The sequence below is a fragment of the Seriola lalandi genome, unplaced genomic scaffold (genome assembly GCF_002814215.2).
Source record: "Seriola lalandi dorsalis isolate HSWRI2012SDOR001 ecotype SW California unplaced genomic scaffold, Sedor1 jcf7180002054918, whole genome shotgun sequence".
In the NCBI taxonomy this organism is placed as follows: Eukaryota; Metazoa; Chordata; class Actinopteri; order Carangiformes; family Carangidae; genus Seriola; species Seriola lalandi.
In genome coordinates, this window is record NW_019525470.1 from 164,837 (window position 1) to 188,569 (window position 23,733).

General features: G+C 41.3%; 2 protein-coding genes across 4 annotated transcripts in view; both read right to left on the reverse strand.

The window, feature by feature from the left end:
- The window catches only part of LOC111673427 (extracellular serine/threonine protein kinase FAM20C-like), a 33,901-nt gene that overhangs the window by 1,666 nt on the left and 8,502 nt on the right, over window positions 1-23,733 (reverse strand). The gene's annotated exons all lie outside the window — the stretch shown is intronic.
- On the reverse strand, window positions 402-23,602 carry dnhd1 (dynein heavy chain domain 1). 3 transcript variants are annotated; one of them, XM_087169867.1, is made up of 44 exons: window positions 23,208-23,602; window positions 22,664-22,861; window positions 22,337-22,540; window positions 22,148-22,258; window positions 21,714-21,870; window positions 21,241-21,495; window positions 20,762-20,905; window positions 20,304-20,415; window positions 19,917-20,149; window positions 19,587-19,830; window positions 19,211-19,368; window positions 18,313-18,438; window positions 17,898-18,174; window positions 17,677-17,804; window positions 17,260-17,458; window positions 17,080-17,171; window positions 16,672-16,900; window positions 16,375-16,500; window positions 16,153-16,250; window positions 12,887-16,046; window positions 12,674-12,794; window positions 12,370-12,529; window positions 11,986-12,268; window positions 11,196-11,889; window positions 10,350-11,027; window positions 9,905-10,010; window positions 9,349-9,463; window positions 9,055-9,241; window positions 8,665-8,767; window positions 8,111-8,239; window positions 7,698-7,889; window positions 7,024-7,443; window positions 6,448-6,871; window positions 6,187-6,279; window positions 5,875-6,051; window positions 4,971-5,149; window positions 3,496-4,530; window positions 3,221-3,389; window positions 3,037-3,111; window positions 2,468-2,693; window positions 2,259-2,350; window positions 2,028-2,177; window positions 1,187-1,812; window positions 402-1,054 (listed from the first exon to the last, which is right to left on the reverse strand). In XM_087169867.1, the coding sequence occupies exons 1-44, from the start codon at window positions 23,579-23,581 to the stop codon at window positions 626-628; spliced, it is 13,488 nt and encodes a 4,495-aa protein (XP_087025993.1). In that variant the 5' UTR covers window positions 23,582-23,602; the 3' UTR covers window positions 402-625. The 3 variants fall into 3 exon arrangements, with proteins under 3 accessions (XP_087025993.1, XP_087025991.1, XP_087025992.1); XM_087169865.1 differs by having other exon boundaries at window positions 10,350-11,889; window positions 23,208-23,581; XM_087169866.1 differs by having other exon boundaries at window positions 9,055-9,247; window positions 10,350-11,889; window positions 23,208-23,581.

Sequence of the window (23,733 nt, forward strand, 5' to 3'; positions counted from 1 at the left end):
TTGTCAACAACTCACAGTATCCTTTAATACATTAAAACAAATAATAATAACACATCAAAGCAAAAAAAACTATTTGTTGTATTGTTTACCAGTTCTGCAAACTTGAAGCCTTCACATGTATCTTTGCAAGTCACCATTTACAAATAATACAATAGAATTAATGCCAAACACTGAAACACTGCAGGTTCCAGGCCAGAGGAAACTACCCTGGTGAAAGGCTTTTTAATTGTAAATTTAATGGGGTGTATTTGGTGTATTTGTGTTCGTGTGGGTGCAAAAACATACATGTTCGTGTCTCTTTTAAATCTGCACAGATGAAATAATTTTGCTCAGACAAGAACTCCACTCCTTTGGGCTCTGAGATCAATCTGGATTAAACTAAATGCTACAAACTGCCTGTATGACATTGTGTAACAGTTTTAATGAAAAACCAAATTCAAAGCATCACAAAACATAATGTATAAACAGACATTACACAGTAATTGCAAATTTATTTGAGGTTTCACATAAATTCATATGAGCACTTGTTCTAATGACATATTTACAATATTTCTCAGGTGTTACTGCATCAGTGCGTCTGAACATCAGTTGCTGCATCGCGCCTGATAAATCCATGTTGTTTCAGTCAGAGCATACTAACAAGCCTTACCCTTCTCAAACTACACAACACAGGATTTAGCCTGGCATGAAGGGGAACCTTAGTGATAATGTTAACATCTGCCAGCCCCCAGTCTCCTGTCTCCTGCTCTTCATCTAGATAGAGTGGGCAATGGTAGACTGGTAACTGAGAGGCAGTCGACTCAGAAGCATCCGAGATTTGAACATTACTGGTGTCCATTAGATATGAACTTTTACACGGGAAGGTATCTCCGGCAGTATTTGTGCTCCTGACTTGAGCCTCGACACAAACAAGGGGCAGTGAGCATGACTCCGCAGAGACTGTGTCCTGTAGGGCTCTTAGCTGTGTATCCCATGATGCTCCTCTAAGCTCCAGGCCACACAAATACGCAGCACCCAGAGGAAGTGAAGCCGGGTATGTGCTTTCACTCAGAACCTGTAGGGACAAGAAAACAGTAAGTGTCTATCCTGCAGGACGTTTAGATGGTTGGAGTGATAGTGGATTAACCATTTTCAACCCCTAGGTTTCAAAACTGAAATTTTCATTTACTATGATTTCCCCATTTACCTGAAAATGCAGTTTTATATCACTGATATATTTGCGATTTACTTGAGCAGCCTCTCTCATCACTGCCACCAGAAATCCTCCGGCATTTCTGAAAGCAGATAGTCGGTATGCGCCAGGTGGATCCGAAGTGTTGCAGCGCCAGAGGTAAGTACTGAGCAACTCTGCTCTCTTCTCCAAGCGAGACAAGTCGGTGAGCTTGAGGATGGAAGCAAAGGTCGGCGTGCTGTATTGAACGGGCTGTTGAAGCTGTGAGAGGAGCGAGGACACCAAATCAATGAGATCGTCCCACTCAGCCTGGATGAAGTCACATACTGAACTGTGAGAAACAGCTCCTGTATTTGTAACTCTGCTGTCATTCTTGTTTGTGAGGAAACTCTTCAGAGCCTGCAGTCTGTCTCTTGCATGACTATAGGCTGGCATGGTGGAGGGCTGGTTAAGCTGAGTGTAGACACTCCTCACTGTCCCTTGAGGAGTCTGAGAGGCCTGCAGTAGTAAGTTCAAATTGTGACTATTGATCTTGATTATCTCAGCTGCCACATCTGTACTAAATCCAAGCACAAGAGGGTCATTCATGTTCGGTGAATCCTGAAGACCCTGCTCCAAAACCTGCAGAAGTCCTGACAAATCTGTGAACATGAAACAGCCACAATCAATACGTTGTACTAACAGAGAATAGCTGACAAACAGAAACATCCACTGTGACTCTAATGCCTGTAGTCCTTGCTAGTTGTAAAGAAAAAATCTTTGCATGATCGATATCCTCCAGTTAACACTCTCATCAGTTAGCTTGTAAGATAATTACTATACAAAATACAGTCCTATCAGAAAGCTGTCTGGTTACCGAATTGGCCAGGACTGCTGATGATATTTGAGAGGGAGTGTGGTCCACTGCCCCACAGAGGTGACACTCTGCTGAGGCAGGTCTTGGCAACGCTTTCCACCACCACCAAATCTGCAGAGTCCAGCACATGGCCTCCATGCACTAGATTGACTATGAATTAAAAGTACAACAAGGTTAACACATACAGTAACTGAACTAGAGAGACAGTGTTATCTGTTAGTGCTGCCTCACCTGCTATATACTGCAAAGCTTTGGTCTTGTTATCGCAGAGACTGGCAATGCAATTGTGTGCATCCACCAGAGCCTGGAGGTCTTCCTGACTCCTTTGAAATAGAAACAGTCCACATGCATAAACATAAACTCTTAATGCATCATGCAATGAGATAACACCTCTACTATATATCAACTACAGTGTACAGTATTTGGGCCCATCTCTTCACCAGTTGTAGATTCTCCCCTGGCCGAGGTATTTATAGGTCTGTCTCTGCAGTAAGACAGAGTGGAAGATGGCACAGCGGAGGAGGAGCTCCATGTTGTCTGCTGTCTGACCAGACAGTGATTGGCATTGTATGAAGGACACCACTTGTTGCAAGGAGCAGCTCAGCTCCTCCTTCAGATCCCAGGGAGAGTCACAGACCAGCGGCAGGGCACACGTACGCACTGCCACTGTTAAATGATAAAAATAATAATAATCATTATCATTATAATCATTAATATAACCTGACAACACAGAGACAAACAGGAGTTACTGTTTTTACTTAAGCACATTTTGACTGTGAGATTGTATTAATAGAAAAACATACATACTTAAGGCTCTGATTGCAAACCAATGTCCTGAATATATTTTGTTTGTGGAAGGTAAAGGATTAAATAGGACTGATACTCTCTACTGAATATTATGTGTAGCTTAGTACCAGGTGGTGGTAGTGAAGAAGAAAACTGCAGCTATGGTGTCTGACCTTGAAAGGAAAACTTGGACAGAGCAGACATGGCAATAAAATAGATCTACCTGGTATGTGGCGTAATGCATATTCTTGAGTTATAAACCACAACCGAAAGCATGGGTGAATCAGGCATCGCTCCTCTGTGCGGAGAAACAGAAATACTGGGTTGTAACTTGGGTTGTATCTATTTGTGAATTATAATGAATGATACGAATGCAACAGAAAACTGATTCTTGATTGATCACCTACCTTTGAAAGAGAAGATCAACTGATTGAGGCGAGCCACGACTTTATCATCCCATTGTTCCAACAAGTGACAGTTGTTAAAAACCAACCAGTGGCCATCATTAACTGCCTTGTCCAGTGCTGAGAGGATGACCTCTCTGTCACACAGAGTCCCAAAAGAAATTACTTTCACCTGAAGGAAAAATATTCATTAAGAAAACCATCAAGCACTGCACCGATGTACATTGGTTACAGCTATTAACTCAAAACAATTAAAACGGAGTGTGTGCGAGTTTTACCTTCTTTGTTTCTGCTACACCGTCTGCCAATTTATTTATTAAGTGAAGAGGCTGAATACTTGTAAAGGTGTCTCTTCTTGGACAGGGCAATGCAAGAATGATGGGTCCCTCATGTTTGACAAGGTATCGTGAGAGGGACTCTGGGTTCCCAGTGTGAGGGGCGTCAGACCCCACAGTCTGTTTTGGCAGGCAGAGGAGGCAGGCAGCTATCACATCAGCTAGTCCCTCGAGGCAGGTGGGGAGCATGGTTTTCCAGAGGAGAGCTCGCTGTGGCAGGGACAGATGGGAGTGAGAGCGACAGGGAACAGGCCCTATCACAGTGGAGGAAGGGAAGTGGAGGTACTCCTGCCACTGTATGGGGGAAGTGGACAGTGAGGAAATCAGCCCTCTGAAGGCCAGGATCCTCTCCAAGCAGAGGATCTCTGGATGGATATGAGCGGGTATCCAGCTGGGCAGAGAAGTGGTGGACTGTGAGGCAGTCTGAGAAGCAGGGCAGGGTTTACCTTTACAGACAGGATGTTCTATGTCTTGAAGGCCCCTGAGTAAAGCCAGCCTCTCACCCTCAGAGCAGAGCCTGTTGTGTTGGAGCAGAGCCACAGACACCAGCAGCTTCAGGACAGCAACGTGGTTCTTGAAGAGACAAGGCCTGTAATGGGCCAGCAGCTGAGCAACCATCTTGTTTGTAATCTCTGGTTCTATGATCCCTGGCGCTTTCCCAGTGGAAAATGACACTAATGGTCTGCCCTTCGCAATGAAGGCCTCTTGCATAACTGTGATGAAGCCATGTAGAGAAAAGTAGTAGGCGGGGGAAAGACGGGACACCTCCTGCAGAGCCTGATAGAGGGCAGCAGCCAGCCTCACTAACTGTCGGAGGGTAGCCACTAGAGCGTCATGGTACTCCAGCACCTCAGTCAGCTGCTGGATCTCCGTCTGCAGTTTCTTCATTGCTTCTTGACACACAGCCATGCAGGCATGAAAATCACAGTCCTGCAGCAGTAAGGAGTTCGACTGCAGGATGTAGTCCATCAGAGCATCCTAAAACAAGATTGTGTAAAGTCAACTGATGGACAGGAGCTACAAACAACAGCAGATAATCACATTTTTATCTATCAAGTCAGATTTTGCATAAAATAACCGGCCTCTGCTTTAGTTAGATTTAAAGGTTCAATGATCACACTCACAGTGGCAGCTTGATTAAAACATGCATAAATCACTCTCATAAGCCCAGTCCATGAATAGTGTACAGTATTCTCGCCACAACCACCTGCTGCCCAGGTAATGTAAATATTATGCACATGTAAAGCCAGACTACAGCTTGTGGGCACATTATACATTAGCCTGTACAAGTCTGTGAAATGATTAACTCATAATCATTTCAGCCTGACAGTTATCAGCCAAATCAATAGGCAAACCGCAGAGGGCATTTAGATGACACAGTATTTGCTTGATATGATGGTAAATGATGGACTGGTCACCTCTTCTGTCGCCAGCTTCTCCTGCAGCAACTGCTTGTCATTCTGGAGCCGTCGGTGTTGAATCAGCAGCTCTTTGCACTCAGATTGCAGCAGCTGTGTCAGCATCAGCTCCTGGATCTCATCTGAGCTCAGAGAGAGGTCGACTACCTGTACCTGAGCCAAGATGGATGGATGGATCTCTGAGGAACAAGAGCAAGAATATATAGTACTTTTAGATTAGTTAAATCTCTGGTGTCCATTTCATTACTATTAGTGTAGTGTAAGAAGTGTGGAGCAGTATCTTGTCTTTACACAATGCCTGACATTATCCTCTGTGAAAAGTAATTACTTTATCTGTGTATTAATTACAACTTTAGGTAGTTATCTTAAAATTCCTGTACATGTACTGTTCTGGGATGATTAATGAATTTGAAAACATCTCAGAAAGACTAGCAGACTAACTGAAAGAATATTTGTTATTTCACCCACATGTTTTGGCGCTGAGCCTTCATCAGGGTGATTAACAGAGCGTGTAAAAAACACTGCCTATATACAGTATACGCTACAAGTAGGATGAATCTTTGTCTAGCTCTCATTGGATAACTGATAAATAGATGGCCAGAATCCAAAGGATGACACATGACCTCCAACACAAAAACATCCAAATAAAACTACACAACAAAATAAAATGCAACCAGGAAAAAGCATATCAGTCAGAAAATACCATCACAAAAATGAGAGAATTTTAAAAACTTTGAAACTACAAGACCCTTGTTAAATAACTGCAAAAACAACTGTAAAAACTCTCTACAGCCAAAATTTTCATTCATTCTCCTTGGACATATCTTTCACATCTTTTGCAGAAAAGTAAGACACCCTTAACAGAGTGTACTTTTGTTTATATTGATCTACAAATCATTCTTACCATTGCTAAGCATTCGGGCAGGCAGATGAGTGCTGAGGAAGAGACGGAATTTGGGGTGGGTTGGCTGAACATGCTGCTTTAACCCGGGAAGGCAAATTCCAGCACGGGGGGCCACTCTGTCCAGAAACTGAGGACTGGGGTTTGCATGTTCAACATGAGTTACCAGGACTCTCAAACCTGCAAAACAAAGTTGGATTAAGTTAAGGGTGAAAACAAAGACACTGTAAATTGCACCAAATTGGGCATCAATTTTACTACAATTACTACGGACAATTTAAACGATTTTATTTTGTGTAAAATCCCCTAATTTACCTTTCTCAGCAGCCTGGTCCAACTTGTCCAGCAGCTCTGGGTCATCAGCACAAACCACCATCTCACACTCTGTCTCAAGATTGGCATGCTCACCTAGAGAGTAGACACTTATGATGTGCTGGTTTAAAGTTTTTGAATACAATTTACCATTCAGATCCTATTCTATATGGAGCCTATGAGCCTCAAATGCAGTTTGGATTACACGGGATGCAACAAATGGCCAAATCCCAGCACAGATGATTTGTTAATGGAAGGACCTACCTGTGATGAGCCAGCTCTGAGAGTTCATATCTTGATGTTGCTGGAAGTCTGCCAGTAGAGGCCAGCGCTGACCCAAGGCATTTCTGTAGCCCCACAGCAGCAGCTCAACCACCACCCTGGCAGATACAGTGTCCTGGAGCTGCCACGCATTCAAACCTAATGCCCGACCCAGAAGCAGCTGCAGCCTTTCAAACATAGGGATGGGAAAACCGAGAGGGGGGTAAGGAGGTGCAGGGTCTGACTGTGTAAACAGGGAGGTCCTAGGGTCCTTTGGGTTTATGTCGATGCTTCCTGTCTGACATAGCTGTCTCCACTTGCTCAGCAGTTCTGTCCGGATATCAGGTGCAAATGGCCCTAAGTAAGCGATGATTGCAGCCAGGATGAGGGCATCTCCTGGTAAGTTTTGGTTATTTAACTCTGCCTCCTGAAGGGAAGAAAAATGTATAATCTTAAGAAATATATCTTAAGAAATATATATATATATATATATATATATATATACATAAATAACACCAATGTAATCAATTAGGCAGAATGTTTAAGTGACATGTACAGTATATTTGTAAATTCTGTTACCTGAGCAGCCGCCCTCCAGTCTCTGACATGTGCCTCTAACTGCTCAGCAGCTGTAGTAGCTTCTCTTTCCATGCTCTCAGCTTCATGCAGCTCCAGAAGTTGCTTCTCTAGGTCTTTCTGCACAAACCGAAGCTGAAGCTTAACATCCTCGAGACGAAGGTGTGCTTCCTCCTTGTGCTGATCGGCAAAGTACAGTTGACCTCGTGTCTGTTCGGCTACGACCTCCAATTTCTGCTTGACCAACAGCTGGTGTTGCACACAGCAGTATTCATACACAGCCTGAACCCATCGACACAGGGACTCGCAGGCCTTGCTCACCTCTCGCACAGACTCTGGCACAAACTGGGGACTGTGAACTATCTGGCCGAGACGCTGCAGCTGTTCATTTGTTAGGCTGTACTGGTCAAAAAATTCCAGCTCCTGGTGAAGAAAGATATATTTGCAAAAGAGCAACCCAAAACAACCACTTAATTAATTTCAATAGTACAATGCCAAAGCAACTGCTTATACTGCATTAACTGGAATGATGACTCAACTCAGTAGCTTGTACTTGCATTATATTTAATGCGTTGACAGTTGCAACATCTGAGGCGTCAAATAAGTTTTTTCTAAAAATGAATAAATAAGAATAAATAAATAAAAATTTATTATAAAAAATAAATTTTCCCACACACCTGGAAAAAGTTGGATTGTCCAAGAAGCTGTTTAGCACTCTCCCAGCCTGGTGGACGATTAAACAGCAAACAAACAGCATCCATGACTTTCACCACTCCATCAGGTGGATCTCTGTAGTGGCGCACCTCCTCCAGGTCAGATGGATTCAGACACTTCAGAATTTTGAGGCCTGAGAGGAACACAGGCCTTACCTGGAATAAAAAAGATTTAAAACATTAGGTTCATCTTCCGTGAAACTTCTATTAAATGTTGCTTATTGTTCTAAGGGATCTGAACACCCAATATCTGAACAGCCTCAGATGATACGATGAAAAAGCAAATTAGGTGATTTTTAAAATGTGATCTATATATGTAAATGTAAATTTATATGACTTTGGATGCAGATATCAATAAAACAGTAAAATCTGTTTACCTGTCTCTGAGCATGATTAATCTGCTCTTCCAGGTGATACAGCTTGTTCTCCTGTACCACACATTTCTCCTGAGCTTCTTCAAGCAGGCTTTTCCGATCATCTACAGTTCTGAGGCACGCTTTCTCACGCTGCAGGACAAAGAGGAAAGGAACATAGCATTGCTGAAGATATCTAAATTTGTATTTCTCACAAAAAAACAGTGTTAAGAGGTGTTTTATATATATATATATATGTTATTTTTATGTGCAATATTAATTGAAGGTCATGTGCAGGGTTACTTTGAAATAATGTCTTCCTTAAAAATGAGAAGCAAGAAAGAGTTTTTCATTTTGAAATGAATAAACAACAGTCCCTGCTGTGTTAAATGTTCTTCAGCATACAAAAGCCTCTAAAGTTTACTGAATATATTGCTACAAGGTTGTCTGAATCATTTCGACTGCAATGACGAATAACCTTGTTGTGGTATAGAAATTGTGGCAGTCAATACTCCTGCAACCTTATACAGAATATTGATTCCACTTGGAATTGCATATGCTGAATTGCTCAACAATACCTGCTGTGTCCCAGCCACCTTCTCTTCCAATCTTTTTAAGTGCTGTTTGTACTGCAGAGCTGTGTTGTTCAAGACATCCAAATGAGACAGAACAGAGGCAATTCTGAAAAAATAAAATTGTATTGTATTGTAGTTATTGTTGTAGCTGTGTCAGATACTGTTGGATGTAATTTGCAGTGCAACTGTGAACTGCGTGATAATTTACACTGTATCTGATATTTTCTGTAGTTATTCACAGGTACAGTGTATGATTACTTTATCAGATAAAGCTAAATCACAGTAGTATCATCACAGATGTCCTGATAAGCAAAACAACATATTAAATACTGGAGATACATGGAGAAAAATAGGGAAAAATTCTACTCAACTAAAGAGTGTAAGACTAGTTACCTGTTGGCCTGGCCCTGCAGTTGTTTGTGCAGGTGGTTGGAGAGGTAACCAAAGTGGGCAATGAACTCCATATAAGTCTGAGGGCTGAAAGGCTGGGCTCTTAGAAGGACAGAAGCATATTGACATGCAGATTGATGGATTCCTGCCATGGCCACATACAGGCTGGCCTCTGAGCCTTCTCTCTTCACTGAATCAAAAGGAAAAATAAGTCTTGGTATATTCCTGAAATAACACTGCCAGTAGAAAGTGGTAAAAATGAAATGAGCATAGACTAAATTTTGTGGTCTGACTCACTTTTGTAGGGGCTGGTTTTGAGGCATTGAGCTGCAACTTCCGTTAAAGACTGGCTGGACCACAGCTGGTACATCTCAACACAGCAGCTCAGGCTCAGGGCCTTGGTCATTTGTCCCTGGATCATAAAAGGTAAAACGTCATCCATTAAACCTGCTCCTTAAACTAAAACAGAACTGTAATGGTGCAACCTGCACTTGCAACACTGTGTATACTCAAAAACAAGGACTACAATCAAAAATATGGGGCTCACTGAGTCAGCTATGATCTGACAGTTTGGGTTGAGAGGGTCCTGCACCCAAGTCAAAGTCTATTGCTTTAAGTGATCCCATGGCTGATTTCTCCATCTTACTGCTTGCTGGCTTAGTTTTTAAATGAACTTTTAATCACCTGATCAAATGTTGCTTGAAAATATTTCTTAAAAAATAGGTGCACATTTGTTTTTTGTTTTGTTAGTTCCTTTTTTTGAATGTGGTTTAAAAAAGTATAGTTTGTTTTGTTCAGGAATACAAGCACAAAACTTCAGTGAAACGCACAGTAATTCAAAGAAAACACTTGCATTTCCATTATGGGTTCCATCGTTGGAAGGCATCCCACTGGTGTCTGACATGGTCCAGGGCATCAGAAGGAACACATGGACATTTCTGTGGACTTGACTCAAGTACCTTTGTTAAAAGAAACAGACTGAATATGATTGACAATTTGCACACATCATCTTTTCCAAATATATACTGTAAGTGGTCAGATGATTTTCATATAAGCCCATTCTGGTGAATGATTTGAAATCACCATCAACATACCAACAGGATTATTACAGTATAAATGAATGTTATTGGTGATTAATGTTGACATCAAAAGAACATTAGCATTACATACATTTTTGGGTTAAAGTAAATTCCAAATGGACACTTAACCCTGAACGGATGTACGTCTAGCGCTAATTCTAATTCTTCAATATAACAGTTTGAGCATGAGAATTGAAAAATGTAGTAATTTCCTCTTACTTATCAAACATCCAACTGTCCATAAGGTATCTTCTTGAGTTTTTCACTGCCGTCACTCTGGAAACAAGGTTCCTCAGCTCCTCCTCTGTGTGGAGCGCTGGGTATGTTCTGTGGGCCATCGCCACCAGCAGTTCTTCTCTAACAGACCGGCTGATATCTTCATGGACGAGTATGATAATATTACCTCCATCCCCTCTAGTCCTATTCCCAGCCTCTTTTAGGATTTCATGCAACTTATTCTCATTACCGGAATGTACCTCCATCAACTGATAGCCAGTCAGATAAGCAGCTAAACGCACATTGGATCTACGACCTGTGCCTCTGTCTGAGCTTATCAGTACTCCATGACCTCCAGGTATGAGCAATGCCCTGAGGATATGTAAAAGCTGACTCACTCTCTGTCTGTGCACAATGTATCTGGATGTGATGTTGTAGTTATTATCAGTTTCATGTTGTAAGTCGCCTTTTTTTCTGTCCATGAGAGCAGACAGATTTTGAAGTAGTGCATCAAGGTCTTGAGCCTTGTAAGAAGAGCTACATTTGAAATTGTGTTGCTGATCTATTGAATTCAAAGCCACTGAGAGCTCAGGACCATATGCAACTGTAGGAATTATGTCCTCCATATGCTGAAGAATCTGGGGCTGCAGAGGGTGAGTTTTTAGGCCTGCCTCTTCTGAACAGGTGTTTTCAGACAGAAGGGAAGGTTCAGTCAATGTACAGTCTTTCTTCAGGTCTGACCGGTCAGCTGGTTTCAGTTCTTGTGGCGGACTTAAGGTTTCTGGATTCTCACCTATTTGCTTACAGGTGCCTGCTGTGTTTGTGGGTAGTGTGTGAATAGGAAGGTTGGTGACAGTAGGTGGGACATCCATACTGTCAGGGTGGGGTCGATCAACCAATCTAATGCCATAGTGTGTTGCTGAAACCTTGGCTATGAGTGACGCAAGAGTTTTGCTTTCATCTTCTGAGCGTAACCTATCACTAAATGTACGCATGCACTCATGCATCCAGAGATGTGCTATGTTAAACAGTGATGCTGCAGGCCCTGGCAGGACTGGTATTGCATAGTCCTTTTTCTGCATTGCGTTTGGGATGTTAGGCTGCCACAGGTACATCCCCTGAAACACCTTCTGCAGGTCATGATGAGAGAACATGAAATACGGCCTGTGTACAGTAGTCTGGAATTGCTCACATACAGCATCATACAGATTTTTAGTTGCAGTGATGATACAACATGCCACATCCTCACTGCTCTGCTTAAGCGGCATTTCTTCGAGCCAGACTTGTAGCCTCCGGGAATGGATAGACAATATAACGTTTGTAGATGGGCTAGGGAGCACAAAGATGGAGAAGAGGCGAGAGAGCCGGGAGGATATAACATTACTGTGGTGACTGCCCAGTCCAGAGACACAACAGGTAGCCATGTAGCTGATGGTTCGAGAACTCACTAACTTGACATGGTGGCTATCAAATGTTAGAATTTCTCCCTTTGAAATACTCTGTCGTAGCGATTCTAAAGCAGTCGATGTTTTTCCAAAGGCATCTATCAACAGGAAAAAAAAACAAATGTTCAGCTGATGAAACTTCACTTAATCAGATTCAAATCCAATCAAATTAGGGGGTAAATTTTCGAACTCACCACAGGGGGCTTCATGCAAATCATCCACAAACAGAAGCAATCTCCGCCGTTTGGTCGCAGAACCCACAGTATCTTTACAGTACTTCTGGCAGCTGATGTTGTTCAGTATACTTCGCAGGTCTCTGGAGCTCAGGCGTGGACTGGCTGGAAGGCTAATGTGTGGCTTGTCAAAACTCAGCAAACTTTGGCACAGGCTGGTTTTTCCAGAACTGGGCTCTCCTGCAAGCAAGACTGGCTGGTTCGTCTCCAACATGAGGCTCAGGAGATAGGTGTATTTCCTATACTATATACATACATTTAAGAAACTTGTAAGTTAAAATATTCAAATGTAGTCATTACAATATTAATGTATTTTCACTCCGCTTGACAACATTCAAGACAAACCTTGGGAATGACGGAATTTGTCAACAGTGTGTCCTTGGGGCACATCTTACTGTCAGTGCTAAAGAAGTGTTCAAACACACTCTCTTCATCAGGTACCACAATTTTGTAACGGCAAGTAAACAGCACTTGGCGGACTAGCAAGTTGTACTGTGGCCAATGGCTGAAGTAAAAACAAAAACATATGAATAACATCGGTTACTGATTCATCATGGAAACTTTGATTGCATGAATATACATAGCTTGAATATTTGTGTACATATACAGTATGTGACTATGTAAAAACGTTAATTAAAAATTCTCCTACCAAGGATGCAGATGTCCACCAAATCCCCAAATATAAGCCACCAGAAAAATGTTTCTGACAAGCAGCTCTTGTTTTCTCTGGGCATCCATGCCTGGTGTGTCGGTTCCATGTAGAGGTATACCTGGTGGGAGAGTAAGTGATAGTTTTAATAAAAGTAACACCACTACCACTACTACTACCAGAAGGTTATAAGTTAATGAATAATGGTTGTACCTATTTTGTCTCTTGGTGGTATTTCCTCAGCTTTTTCTACTTCCTTCCCAAAATGTTGTAGAAGGGCACATAGGATACGAGCGAATGACATGATTTCTTGCAGTCCATACACAGGGCTTTTAAAAAACTCTCCTCTACCATGGATTGCAGATGTTAAAGCGTTCTGCTTAAGCAAACTAAGAGTGCTGGGGAAAAGATCTTCAGCTAGACGATTCCACATTTTCAAGATCCCTTGATCCACTCTGTGTTCACAGTAGAGAGCATCCATTTCTTTCTTCCACACAGCCTTCCACAGTTCAGTTCCTGTGAAATAAACAAGGCTACAACGGGTCATTGCAGAGGGGCTTGCATCTCTTAGGTCTGTGATCTCCATGAGTAGCTTTAGGTATGATTGGGATGGCACAAGTGTTTCACCTGATGACAGGAACAGAAATGGCTGCTCAGGATCACAAAGTGTGGTCATGTAATCTAACCAGCCAGGCTGCCCCACAGGCTCCCCATCCATTACCAGCCATTTCACTATTGGTGTCTGATCAGTTTTCTTCTTATTGTTGCACAGTTTAGAATTTGTGCGTTCCCATCGTTCTGAAACTCTTAGCACTTTTGGCACAGCTCCATCTTGCCATCCTCTCTTTCCACAGAAGCAGCCAAATACCTCATCATGGGACATGGTATTAGGAAATAAAACCACAGTGTCAACAGAGTTCCAGTTTGAAGCAGAGATCTGTGGATCTGCCTGTGGGGGATCTCCTTTGATATTGTCATTTTCAAATACGTATCTGACTGCCTTGGCTGCCAGACTATTGAGTGCTCCTGCTAGAGCGCAGTAACAGGTTGTCTTTCCACTACCTGGGGGGCCTATAAGCAGAACTGCCTGAGAGTATTTCATAGTCTGGTAGAGTGTAAGAGCGCTGCTTATTTCTGTGTCAGAGTGAAACTGTTTCCTTTGTAATTCTTCTATAACTGCATCTTGAAGTTGGTTCTTCTCCTCTTCCTCAATATATTGTTGGAAAAGAGGAAACTGGCATGCTATAGGGAATGCATCCTTGAAAATGAGGCAGAACTGTGAGGCTTTCTTGTGGTCATAAAGAACAGGTAATAGGACAGAAAGAATCGCTTTGACAATGGCTGTTTCCTCCATTAAGCCATGTACAACTGCTAAATGAGAACTACATAACCTGGTTTCTTCAGATTCTTTTCTATCATTCTCTACAACTCTGGTAGAAGCATTTTGGGAGGACATTAGATCATTTTTTTCTGCAGCTGATCTTTTAGCCACATCTGAAATTTCTCGTTGCCTCACACTTTGTTTTAAGTGTATTTCAGAGGCAGAGATTATTTTTTGCAAGACATAAAGATAGCAGCTCTGGTCATCACTGATGAAATCAGGCAGACAGAAGGAATCCTTGGCCAGGCTGATGAGAGACACGAGGCGCTGACTTAAAGACATGGCCTCTGTGAAACCAATAGAAGTCAGCATTACTTCTGCAATGATCCTGTAATCTGGATGGGTTAACGTGACTGGTCTGGTTGCTAATCGCAGACTCTCTGGAACCTTGGATGTATACCCCTGCGATGAGATGAGAACACATCCGTAGTTGAAGTTAGCAGAAATGCTTTTCCCTGCAAGTGTCATGTGGCACTCTGGTTCAACAATATTTGAGCAACCTTTGACCCCATCAGTAGTCCTGTCCTTTGGCTCATCATTCACTCTTTGATTACTTTTTCCTGTTACCCCACAGAAGGACTGGTGAATGTCAACAAGATGCTGTCCCAGTGATGACAGGACCCCTTGTGTTAGTAAGTCCACAGAGTCCAGCAGAAGCCATGCTCCAGTCTGGAGGGCACCAAACAGCATCTGCTGAACAACACCAGGTCTCATGCTCGGACAACACTGTAGAATGACAACCTGCCGCCCCAGCGCTTTTCCTAAATGGACCACAGTTCTTTTCTTTCCTGACATGCAAGGTCCACTCACAAACCCGCATCTGTAGCTTGTTAGAGCAAACAGAATCCCCAGCATTGCCCGGTCTGTGGAAGGTGTATGCACCATCACCCAGTCTTCTGGACCAAGATACTCATAGCCATATTGGAGGCGGTGGCCCAAAACATCCACATAGCATGCTGGTTCATCACTGACTTTGAGACTCTGAACTTCTAAATCTACATGATACTTCATCAAACTTAGCCACTCAAAAGATGACTCAGGCACACACTGTACCTCCATGAGTCGAGATAGCTGCTGTGCATGATTCATTGTAAGCTGCACTAAAGCACGCAGACACATCATCATGTACTTAGAAACCAGAGAGTCACTTTTAGTCCCTGTGACTCCATCCCTTATTGAACAGCCAAGGCTTTTCAGCTTTTCAGAGTTGTATGCCTTTATGTTGCTCAGCTTCACTGGGCTTGATTCCTGGAAAGCTTGTTGAAGAACACTGCACCATACTGCCTCTTCAGCCACCAGCAGACATTGGAGAGGGTATTTAGACAGCAGATCCAGCAAAGGTTGTATTTTTCTTCTCCTACTAGCAATGTGGAGCAAGATGTCTCCAACTTCCTTGTCACATGCCAAATCTTGACTAGATGGTTGAAGCTGGTTTTGCACAACAGCACATTGTTTCATGAGGTGTACCATGGTCAACTTTAATTGTTTCTCAAAGACATTTAGCCAGAGCAAGGCATTGATATTTGGTTCTAAAGGAGACGGAAAGGTAATGTGCTCCTTGAGGCGGGAAAAAACTCCCAGCACCCTCATCTTTCTGTGGCTTCCACATGTGGTCTCATGGCTCTTTACATCTCTTGTGTTACATGGTATTTCACTATCCACCTCGAGCCAGTGTACACCTTTAAAGCATTTGCGTACAAGGGGTTGCAGCATGAAAGGTGTTGGATGAAAGGAGAGTAGTTGTATGACTTCTCTGTCACTCAAGAACCAGAGTCTTGGAAACTGTTCACGCAGGGCATCCAGGAGATCCACCATCTGGTTGGAAATAGCATCCATTGAGGACAGGCCATCAATGAGAATCTGGCAAAGACTATTACCATAATATTTGTCATTTGTCTTCTTGGAATTAACGAAGTTCAACACGTGAGGATCGGTTGTTACTGTGCATATAATTTCCTTAAATGTCTCATCAACTGGTTGGAACCGCTGCAGCTAAAACACAAAAAACAACATTAGTATGTCCCATAAAATTGTAGCAAAGCGCCATAAGTATTGCAAAAATTAGATATGTTTGACTTGTGATGACATAGGGACATACCAGATCCACTCTTTGAACACTAAAGAATGTTTCATTAAACATCTTTGTGAGGAAGCCCCATATTTGCTGGTATCTTTCAAATAAATCAAGCAGCTCCTCTATTAATAATGAAAGAAAAAGCAAAAAAATGCATTGAATTCTTACAGTCTGTTCAAACTATTTTTGCACTTAGAGGCAAGTGCTAAACATCTTCTAAATTTCTTTTCTGAATATCTGATTTACCAAGCTCTTGCAGTGATTGCACCCAATTTTCCATCTGCCGCCTGAACTCAAAACTGTATGGAGACTTCAACATGGTGGACAGAGTCATCAAATCATTCTCTATCTCAGCAAATAGTAATTCCAGACCTGAATGAGAAAAGACATGGCAAACCCCACCAACTTGTGAGTAGAATATTGCTTTTACACATTTCCCCCTAGCAACCGAGCAAAAGTAGTAATCCAACAAGCATTTTTATAATTACTACGACAATAGTTACATCTGTATTATTAATTTCCCAGCATGTTATTTAGTCTCACCGATGATGGTGAATCCTGAATCATTACAGGAGTGTTGACTGGCTGATTGGAGATTTGAAACGGTGCCTTCCCTGAGCTTCCCTGTGTCCATTAATCCATGTTGTAGCTCACAATGCTGCCAAACAGGGTGAGTGAATTTATCCAGCTGGAAGAGTCTGGATTTCCATCCTTGTTGAAGCTTTAGGAAGGTCTTCTCCATGTCACACTCTGCTTGTGCATCCCTGCATATCTGACAGAGTAAAAGGTACCATAAGCAAAATCTATCAAGTGTTGTGTCAGTTACATATAAGAATAGTTTGATGTTTATTGAGCCTGTTCTTACTAGGAAATTATTCCAACCATTTTGTCTCCTGATTTTAGCAGCACTACCATAACATGCCCAGTAAGTAACCTCTCTACTGCTCTTACCTTAGTAATTAGTTTCTGGTGCAATTCAAGTCGTTGAGACATAAGCTCAGCAACAGTCACCTTCTTTTCTGGGACATACAGTAGGCCCAAGCCTGCCAGGTGAAAGGTATTTTGATCATTTCAGATATGCTGTGGTTCACAAAGTATGCATATGTTACAATATGAGCACAGTGGTCTGACCTTCAAAAATAGCTCCCCAGTGTTTATGTCTGAGAGTTGGGCTCTGTAGCTTGGCCATGACTGCAAGCTGATGGCTTAGACCTTCCAGGATTCCTAAAGTCTCCTGCAGCACCAAATCTTGGGTAGGCATGACACTTGTTAGAGAAAGAGCTTGCTCCTTCCACTTGGCAATTTTCTCTTCAGCTTGTGACACCACAATCTGACAGAAAATTTGGAAAAGATTTGTTGGTTCATTTCACATGGACAACAAAATCGAAAAAATGCAATCACTAAAGGACAGAGCAAAGTCAAATTTGAGTAAATTAAAAAAAAAATTGCATACATTTGTCATCACCATGAATGCATACAAATAATTACCTCCATAACATAATTTATCATCTTGTCAATAAGCAGAGAGGGGTTGATCTGATAGGTTACCTCACTGAAAAGCAACTGTTTCCACTCTTCCATCCATGTTGTGTATGCAGCAATCAGCTCCCACAACTTTGTACAGGCTTTCACCCTCTCAATACCCTTGGTCAGAGTGGTCAAATCCAACGTATGTTCTAGTGGAAGGCAACGGAACATGAAATACTAATAGGATTAGGATGTTCAGTAGCTTTTGAAGCCTGGCAATGATTTATATCTATAATGTATACCTTGTAGGTTTTGACTGTTCCTACTGAGTTGTTCCAGCTTTGCATTCAGACTGTGTACATGGGCACACATACTGTTCAATTTAGCGACCATCTCTTTGGCATTCTGGGTTGGGTCAATGAAGGGTCCAGATGTAGCTTTAGCAAGCACATTTTTAAGGTCACAGACCATAAATGAGTACATAGTTTCCAGTGCGTTAGCTGCTGAAGGAAGACGGTGGCACACAATGCTGTCTGCTTCCTTCAAGAAGGATAAAAAGCAATCCCACAAGCCCAGCATCTAAATATAGAACACAAACAGAAGCACACTCAGTGCAGTGTAAAAAACAGACCATAGCTGAGATGTTACCAACTGTGGTTATTAATGACATAATTTTCACTGATTGTAATTGTAAATGTGATGCTTATGCCTGCAGACCTTTTTTTCCAAAGTCAGCTCCTGCTCGTTCATCAATCTGTAGTTCATGCAAACAGTGTTCTGGAGGGAGTGAATGTACTCCAACCGCTTCTGTGTGTCAGCCAACGTTTTCACAGATTCCCTCACCTGCAGACAAAAGGAAAACATTTGCACTTTTTACTAGTTTATGATGCCTCAATGATTTATGTTTGACAAGGGATCTATAATATATATCCCATCCCATGTTATGGAGGGCAAAAACAATTTAACTTCAGTGTTGTTGATATAGTTTTTGAATTGATTTTAAAGATGGAGAATATATGTACAGGTAAAGTACTTTCACATGAGTTTCACATAACTTACTTATCCCTAACCCTGTTAAATACTTGAACATTGTAAAGCCTGCAGGGTGGATAAGCAAACTGGGTGACTACTAGATGAAATAAAAAATGAAATACAACTCTGACTTGAATGTGTATTGCAAGTGTCTAACAACTCATCAGCACAAAAGTTAACTGAAGTACTTACTCATGCCAATGAGTAAAAGTATACATGAGTGTGCTCCCTCAAATAAAAGTACTGAAGACCTTAATGTACTGTGCATCACCTGATCATTCTTGGATAATGGAATCTAAATTCAGAACACATTTGCTCTGACAAGGGAGGGCCCTAGGGATGAATAATTCAATTAAAGTGAATATGTGACCAAAAGAGAAGTCTCGGAGGATCTGAATTTTCCATCATCCATCCTTGTTAAGGTAAAAGACAGAAAACTAGGGTACTGACTTTTTATGAGATCTTTTTCTTACCCTTTGAGATCTGGAATCACCTTTGCAAAACTGGTAATCTATTTCTCTCTACATGATATGTTTTTATTTATTTTTCATGCAAGTAAGTAAAGTTTAAAGAGTGCCTCTACCATAAGAGCATATTTTGAAAGGTCATGTAAGGTTTGAGCTTCTGTCTTGAGTTCAGCTATAGTCATCTCCAAATCTGATATGAGGCTCTCTGTGTGCAGCTTGATCTGCTCAACTAGCTGTTCCAGCACCTCCTCCTCAATGAACCTCAGTTGCCGCCCTGAAGAAACAAAAGTAAAGAGGATAAGAGCAATTATTATAAAGACCAGTGAGTAAGTTATAGTTGAGTTATTCTTAACCCATCAACTGACTGTACACGTAATTTTCTGTTTTACAAAACCAGGGAACAATAATTAGTGGTGCCGTTTTTAAATACAAATCTTGAGAGTCTTTAAATCACAGTAGAGATGCAATTACTTTAATGGAATGCAGACATACCTAGAGCTTCCTTTGCGTGGGTGCAGTGGATTATGAACAGTTGGCTGGAGGTAGAGATTGTTGAGGGAACTGTGTTGATTCTTTCAGCCCAGAGGCGCATTTTCTTAATGTGCTCCTCATACCGTAAAGCAGGCTGACCCTTCATGGATTCCAAAGAGGCCGGACTCCACTGATTAATGAACAAATTAATGTCCACCAACCATTTGTAGCACTCACACAGCTGCTGGATTTCTAGTTCGACTTCCTGTCGAGAGAAGAGTGAGAAATACATGAGCTGGTGTACAAATTCTTTCACATAACACTGGTATCGGAATTGAAAGTGAGTCTTACTTGCATGATCTTGGCCTGCTCTCTCTCAACTTGTTTTGAAGAGTCATTGATGCTGATCTGCCACTCCAGCTGTGTCTTACAGAGAGGATAGTAGCAGCCATGCACCATGTTGCCCTGCACCATAAGCAGGGTTTGATTTGGCAGCACCAGCGAGTGAGCTGACAGGTCTCTGAGCAATTGCCAGCAGCAAAACTTTCGGTGGTAAGTCATTCCACCATTGTTCTTACGCTCCCCTAAGAATTAAAACACACAGACATTTTAACTGTCTTCCAATTATTTATAAAACAAATGACAAAAAAATTATTTATCTGATTTTGGAACCATTTCTATTTTTAGACCATATTTATTCATCAGGTTTCACATGAATACTGCCAATACTTGCCATACCTGTAATAGTAGGATGTTCAATACAACTGAGGCCAGAAGTTAAATCCTGAGCAAAATCAGAGTTTAAGACATTGTTGCTGATCTCCAGGAAGAATCCACAAGTGTCACACATCTAACAGAAAAGAAAGGTTTTATGAGACATTGTCATTTTAACAGTTAAAATGTACAGATGTAATAAATATAACACATTAAAAATACATAATTGTACACAATTGTTGATTTACTGAAATGTAAACTTATGCTGCTAACCTTTTGGAGAAATGAAAACTTAATATTTGTCCATTTCAATTTGTTATAGTAATTCATTCTACTAATGCAAAACCTTTTTCTGTTAATAGGGACCAACTTTCAAAAACATGATGCACATTTCCAGTAGCCTTAAAACTTCACAGCACCCACAACTGAAAAATATAACGTAGGTATAGCTGCAATTGCAACAGTGGAAATTTGTAAATTACCTGAATAATGGAGTCACCAACAGTCAGAAGTGCTTCACCCACTGCCTCTTGGAACAGATGTACTGGTGGGTCCACAGTCAGCTGACTACTAGCACTGAAACACAGCTCAGTGTGGAAGAGGCTGCACTGCTGAGATCTCTCTCTCTAACAAACAAAAAACCATCAATGGCATTCATTTAATTAAATATTAATGAATTTCTTTGTGAATTTGCTTTATCTGATCCTTCCTCCATCATTTTAACATATAATAACAGTGATGCTTAATAAAAGTAAGTTAGTTAGTAGTTAGTTTTGTATCCATGTCTCTCCTGGTTATAACTCAAGAGCAGGTTGCAACAGTGTGCTATGTGTAAATACTGTGAGTTAGACAAAAATGACAAGGCTATTATGTTTTTAATCAACATTAATTTTTTCAGAGAAGGGTGTGTTCTTATGGTGGCACACTGCAACATAACATGGAGTTAACAAATGCTCGTCACCTTCAGAACATTGCTGAGAAAAGAATTGACATCTTGTCTGATGATTGTAATGAGACTCTGTACAATCATTTGATTGATGAGAGAAGCAAGGTTTCCCAATTTCTGCAAGATGCTTTCAGACTGAGCCAACTCTTTCTTCAGCTCCTGCTGGTGAGCCAGGTGGAGGTGAAGGGGTTCAAAGCGTTTATTTGGCTTTCTAGCGTATTCCATGTGCAACAGCAGCTCGTGGTGTGCCTTATAGCTGTTCTCTTTCACCTGGGGACAAAAGTGCATTATTAGAGACGATTCCAGAAATGGACAGGCTTCTTTCTTACATAAAACTATAAGAGTTCTATCTAATGCTCCAAAATTTTGCTCATGAAAAAGAAATGGCATGCGCTCAATTGCTCAATTATTAATGCTATTCTTTTCAGTTTACACAGGTTTGCTTTTGTTATAGTTTTGTATTATGTTTGGAAAAAATGATGAAGTACCGCATTTAGGATGACAGCGCGATACTGTGATAATTTCTCCAGATTCTGCTGACACTCTTGATTCTTGGTAATCAATATGTTCTTGAATTCCAGCAATGTGTAGGTTTGACAGTCCTCCTGGGGCAGCTGGTGTGTCTCCTTCATGTCTTCAATGAGTCTGTAAAAGATAGAGTATTATTAGTGGGAAATCTGAACATCTAATGTTAAAGCTAAACATTAGTCCTACATTTTATCTCAAAGTTAAAAGGTCAAATCCAACAGCTAGAGCAATTCATAAGCACTGGTTAAAAGTCTTATTAGTTTTATTAGTTAGTTTTATTAGAATTACATCAAAAGCAACGATTCATAGAATATTACATATATGCTGAGAACCAGTGCCCTGATGTCACTAGTGTTGTAACTGTGATAAAAGGCTGGGGTTTGTTCTAACTTACCTGCTGAACAGATGAAGTGCACCTCTGAACTGAGGTACAGCTATAAGCAGCATGTCCTGCAGATTCTTACTCCTGCGCTGAAAAATGATCTTGCGCACATTTCTATGCCACCTGGCAAATAAAAAAATCAAAACACAAATTAAAAGTAAGTAGTGAGAGAGACATAAATCACATCTTATATGTACTTACCAATTGAAAGCTTTTCGCAGTCTGAAGTCCCTGAAAAATTGGATTTTCTGCAAAGCTGTCCACAACACAGACTCCCTGTACCACTCTGCCAGACTGACAAGTGCACCATAACCCCTCTCTGTCACATGTAGTACAGAATTAGAGGAGAAGATGTAGTGCTCAGAACCAGCTTCACTAGATTGGACCACTTGAAGATCATAGGGTCTAAAAACAAAGATTGTGCATTCATAGTTTAATTGTATGCAATCCATAAAATGAAATTACTACATGAGAAGACTTAAGGATGTTTGAAATTTAGCTTTGATAAATATACTTATTCAGTCGTACCTGCAAGAGTCCCCATCCACTTGTTTCAGGTAATAAAGCTCCAATTCTGCCAGGTGTCCTTTCTGGGCAAAAATCTGAACGACTTCTGTGCCAGTGAGAGGAATGTTTTTTGGTTTGGTCGCTTTCCCATCTTTTATCGTTCTTATCTTTTTATCCTCACGTGTTGTGACTTTTATTGATTCATCTTTCTCTGTAAGACTGAAACATTAAAAACTGAGAGTAAACAACAGAGAAATTCATTCTGGCCAACAATAGCTTGGGGAGTAAATCTTGGCTGCTCAATTTGTCAGCTCTTTGTGTCACTTGTAAGTGGAAAAAAAAATCATTGTGTGAGTTGCTATTATATACAGGGGTAAAAGTATATCTGGAAAACATATATTTCAAGCCAACATTGTGTCAAAAGCCTTAACAAGACACGACAAGGCCTATTACATACCATCATCAACATTACATATTTCATCATGCTCATTTTTTTAGGTTATTAGTGTGACAAAAGGATTGCATTTATGTCATAAACTCCCCCAACCCCAATCATTCCATGTACCTTTGTGCTGTCACCTCAGTAGCAGTTCTTACAGGGATGTCTGTCCCTAATGCCAAGGCCATTAGTCGAGGTCCCTCTGTCCATTTTGTGTTACCTATGGCTCTCCCAGGTAATACTTGGGCTACAAGATGAGGAAGTTCCAGCACTGATAAAGGTCTGTCAGGGGGGACATTTTGAAGGACGGTGGTACGGCTGAACAGGGACCTGGCCTCAAAGGCTGCTGAGAGAGAAGGTGGCCTTTGGCAAAGAAGTGGTAAAGTTACTTCAGGAGAGTGGGTCTTTTTCTTAACCTTGGGTCCAGACCTAGTAATGTCTTTACCACAGGTCTGAGAAGTTACTTTACGGGATTTTTCATCCAAAGTGGCAGCGAACATGCTGCTAGTCTCTCAAAGGATACCATCAGCAGGTTTACATACCACAGACGTTATCTTGCCAATCTAATCTTTATTTTGGAAATTCTGTAAGGAAAAAACAAATTGGTTAATTTAGCACATCCACCATTGTCAATTAGCTTCATAACAAAGAC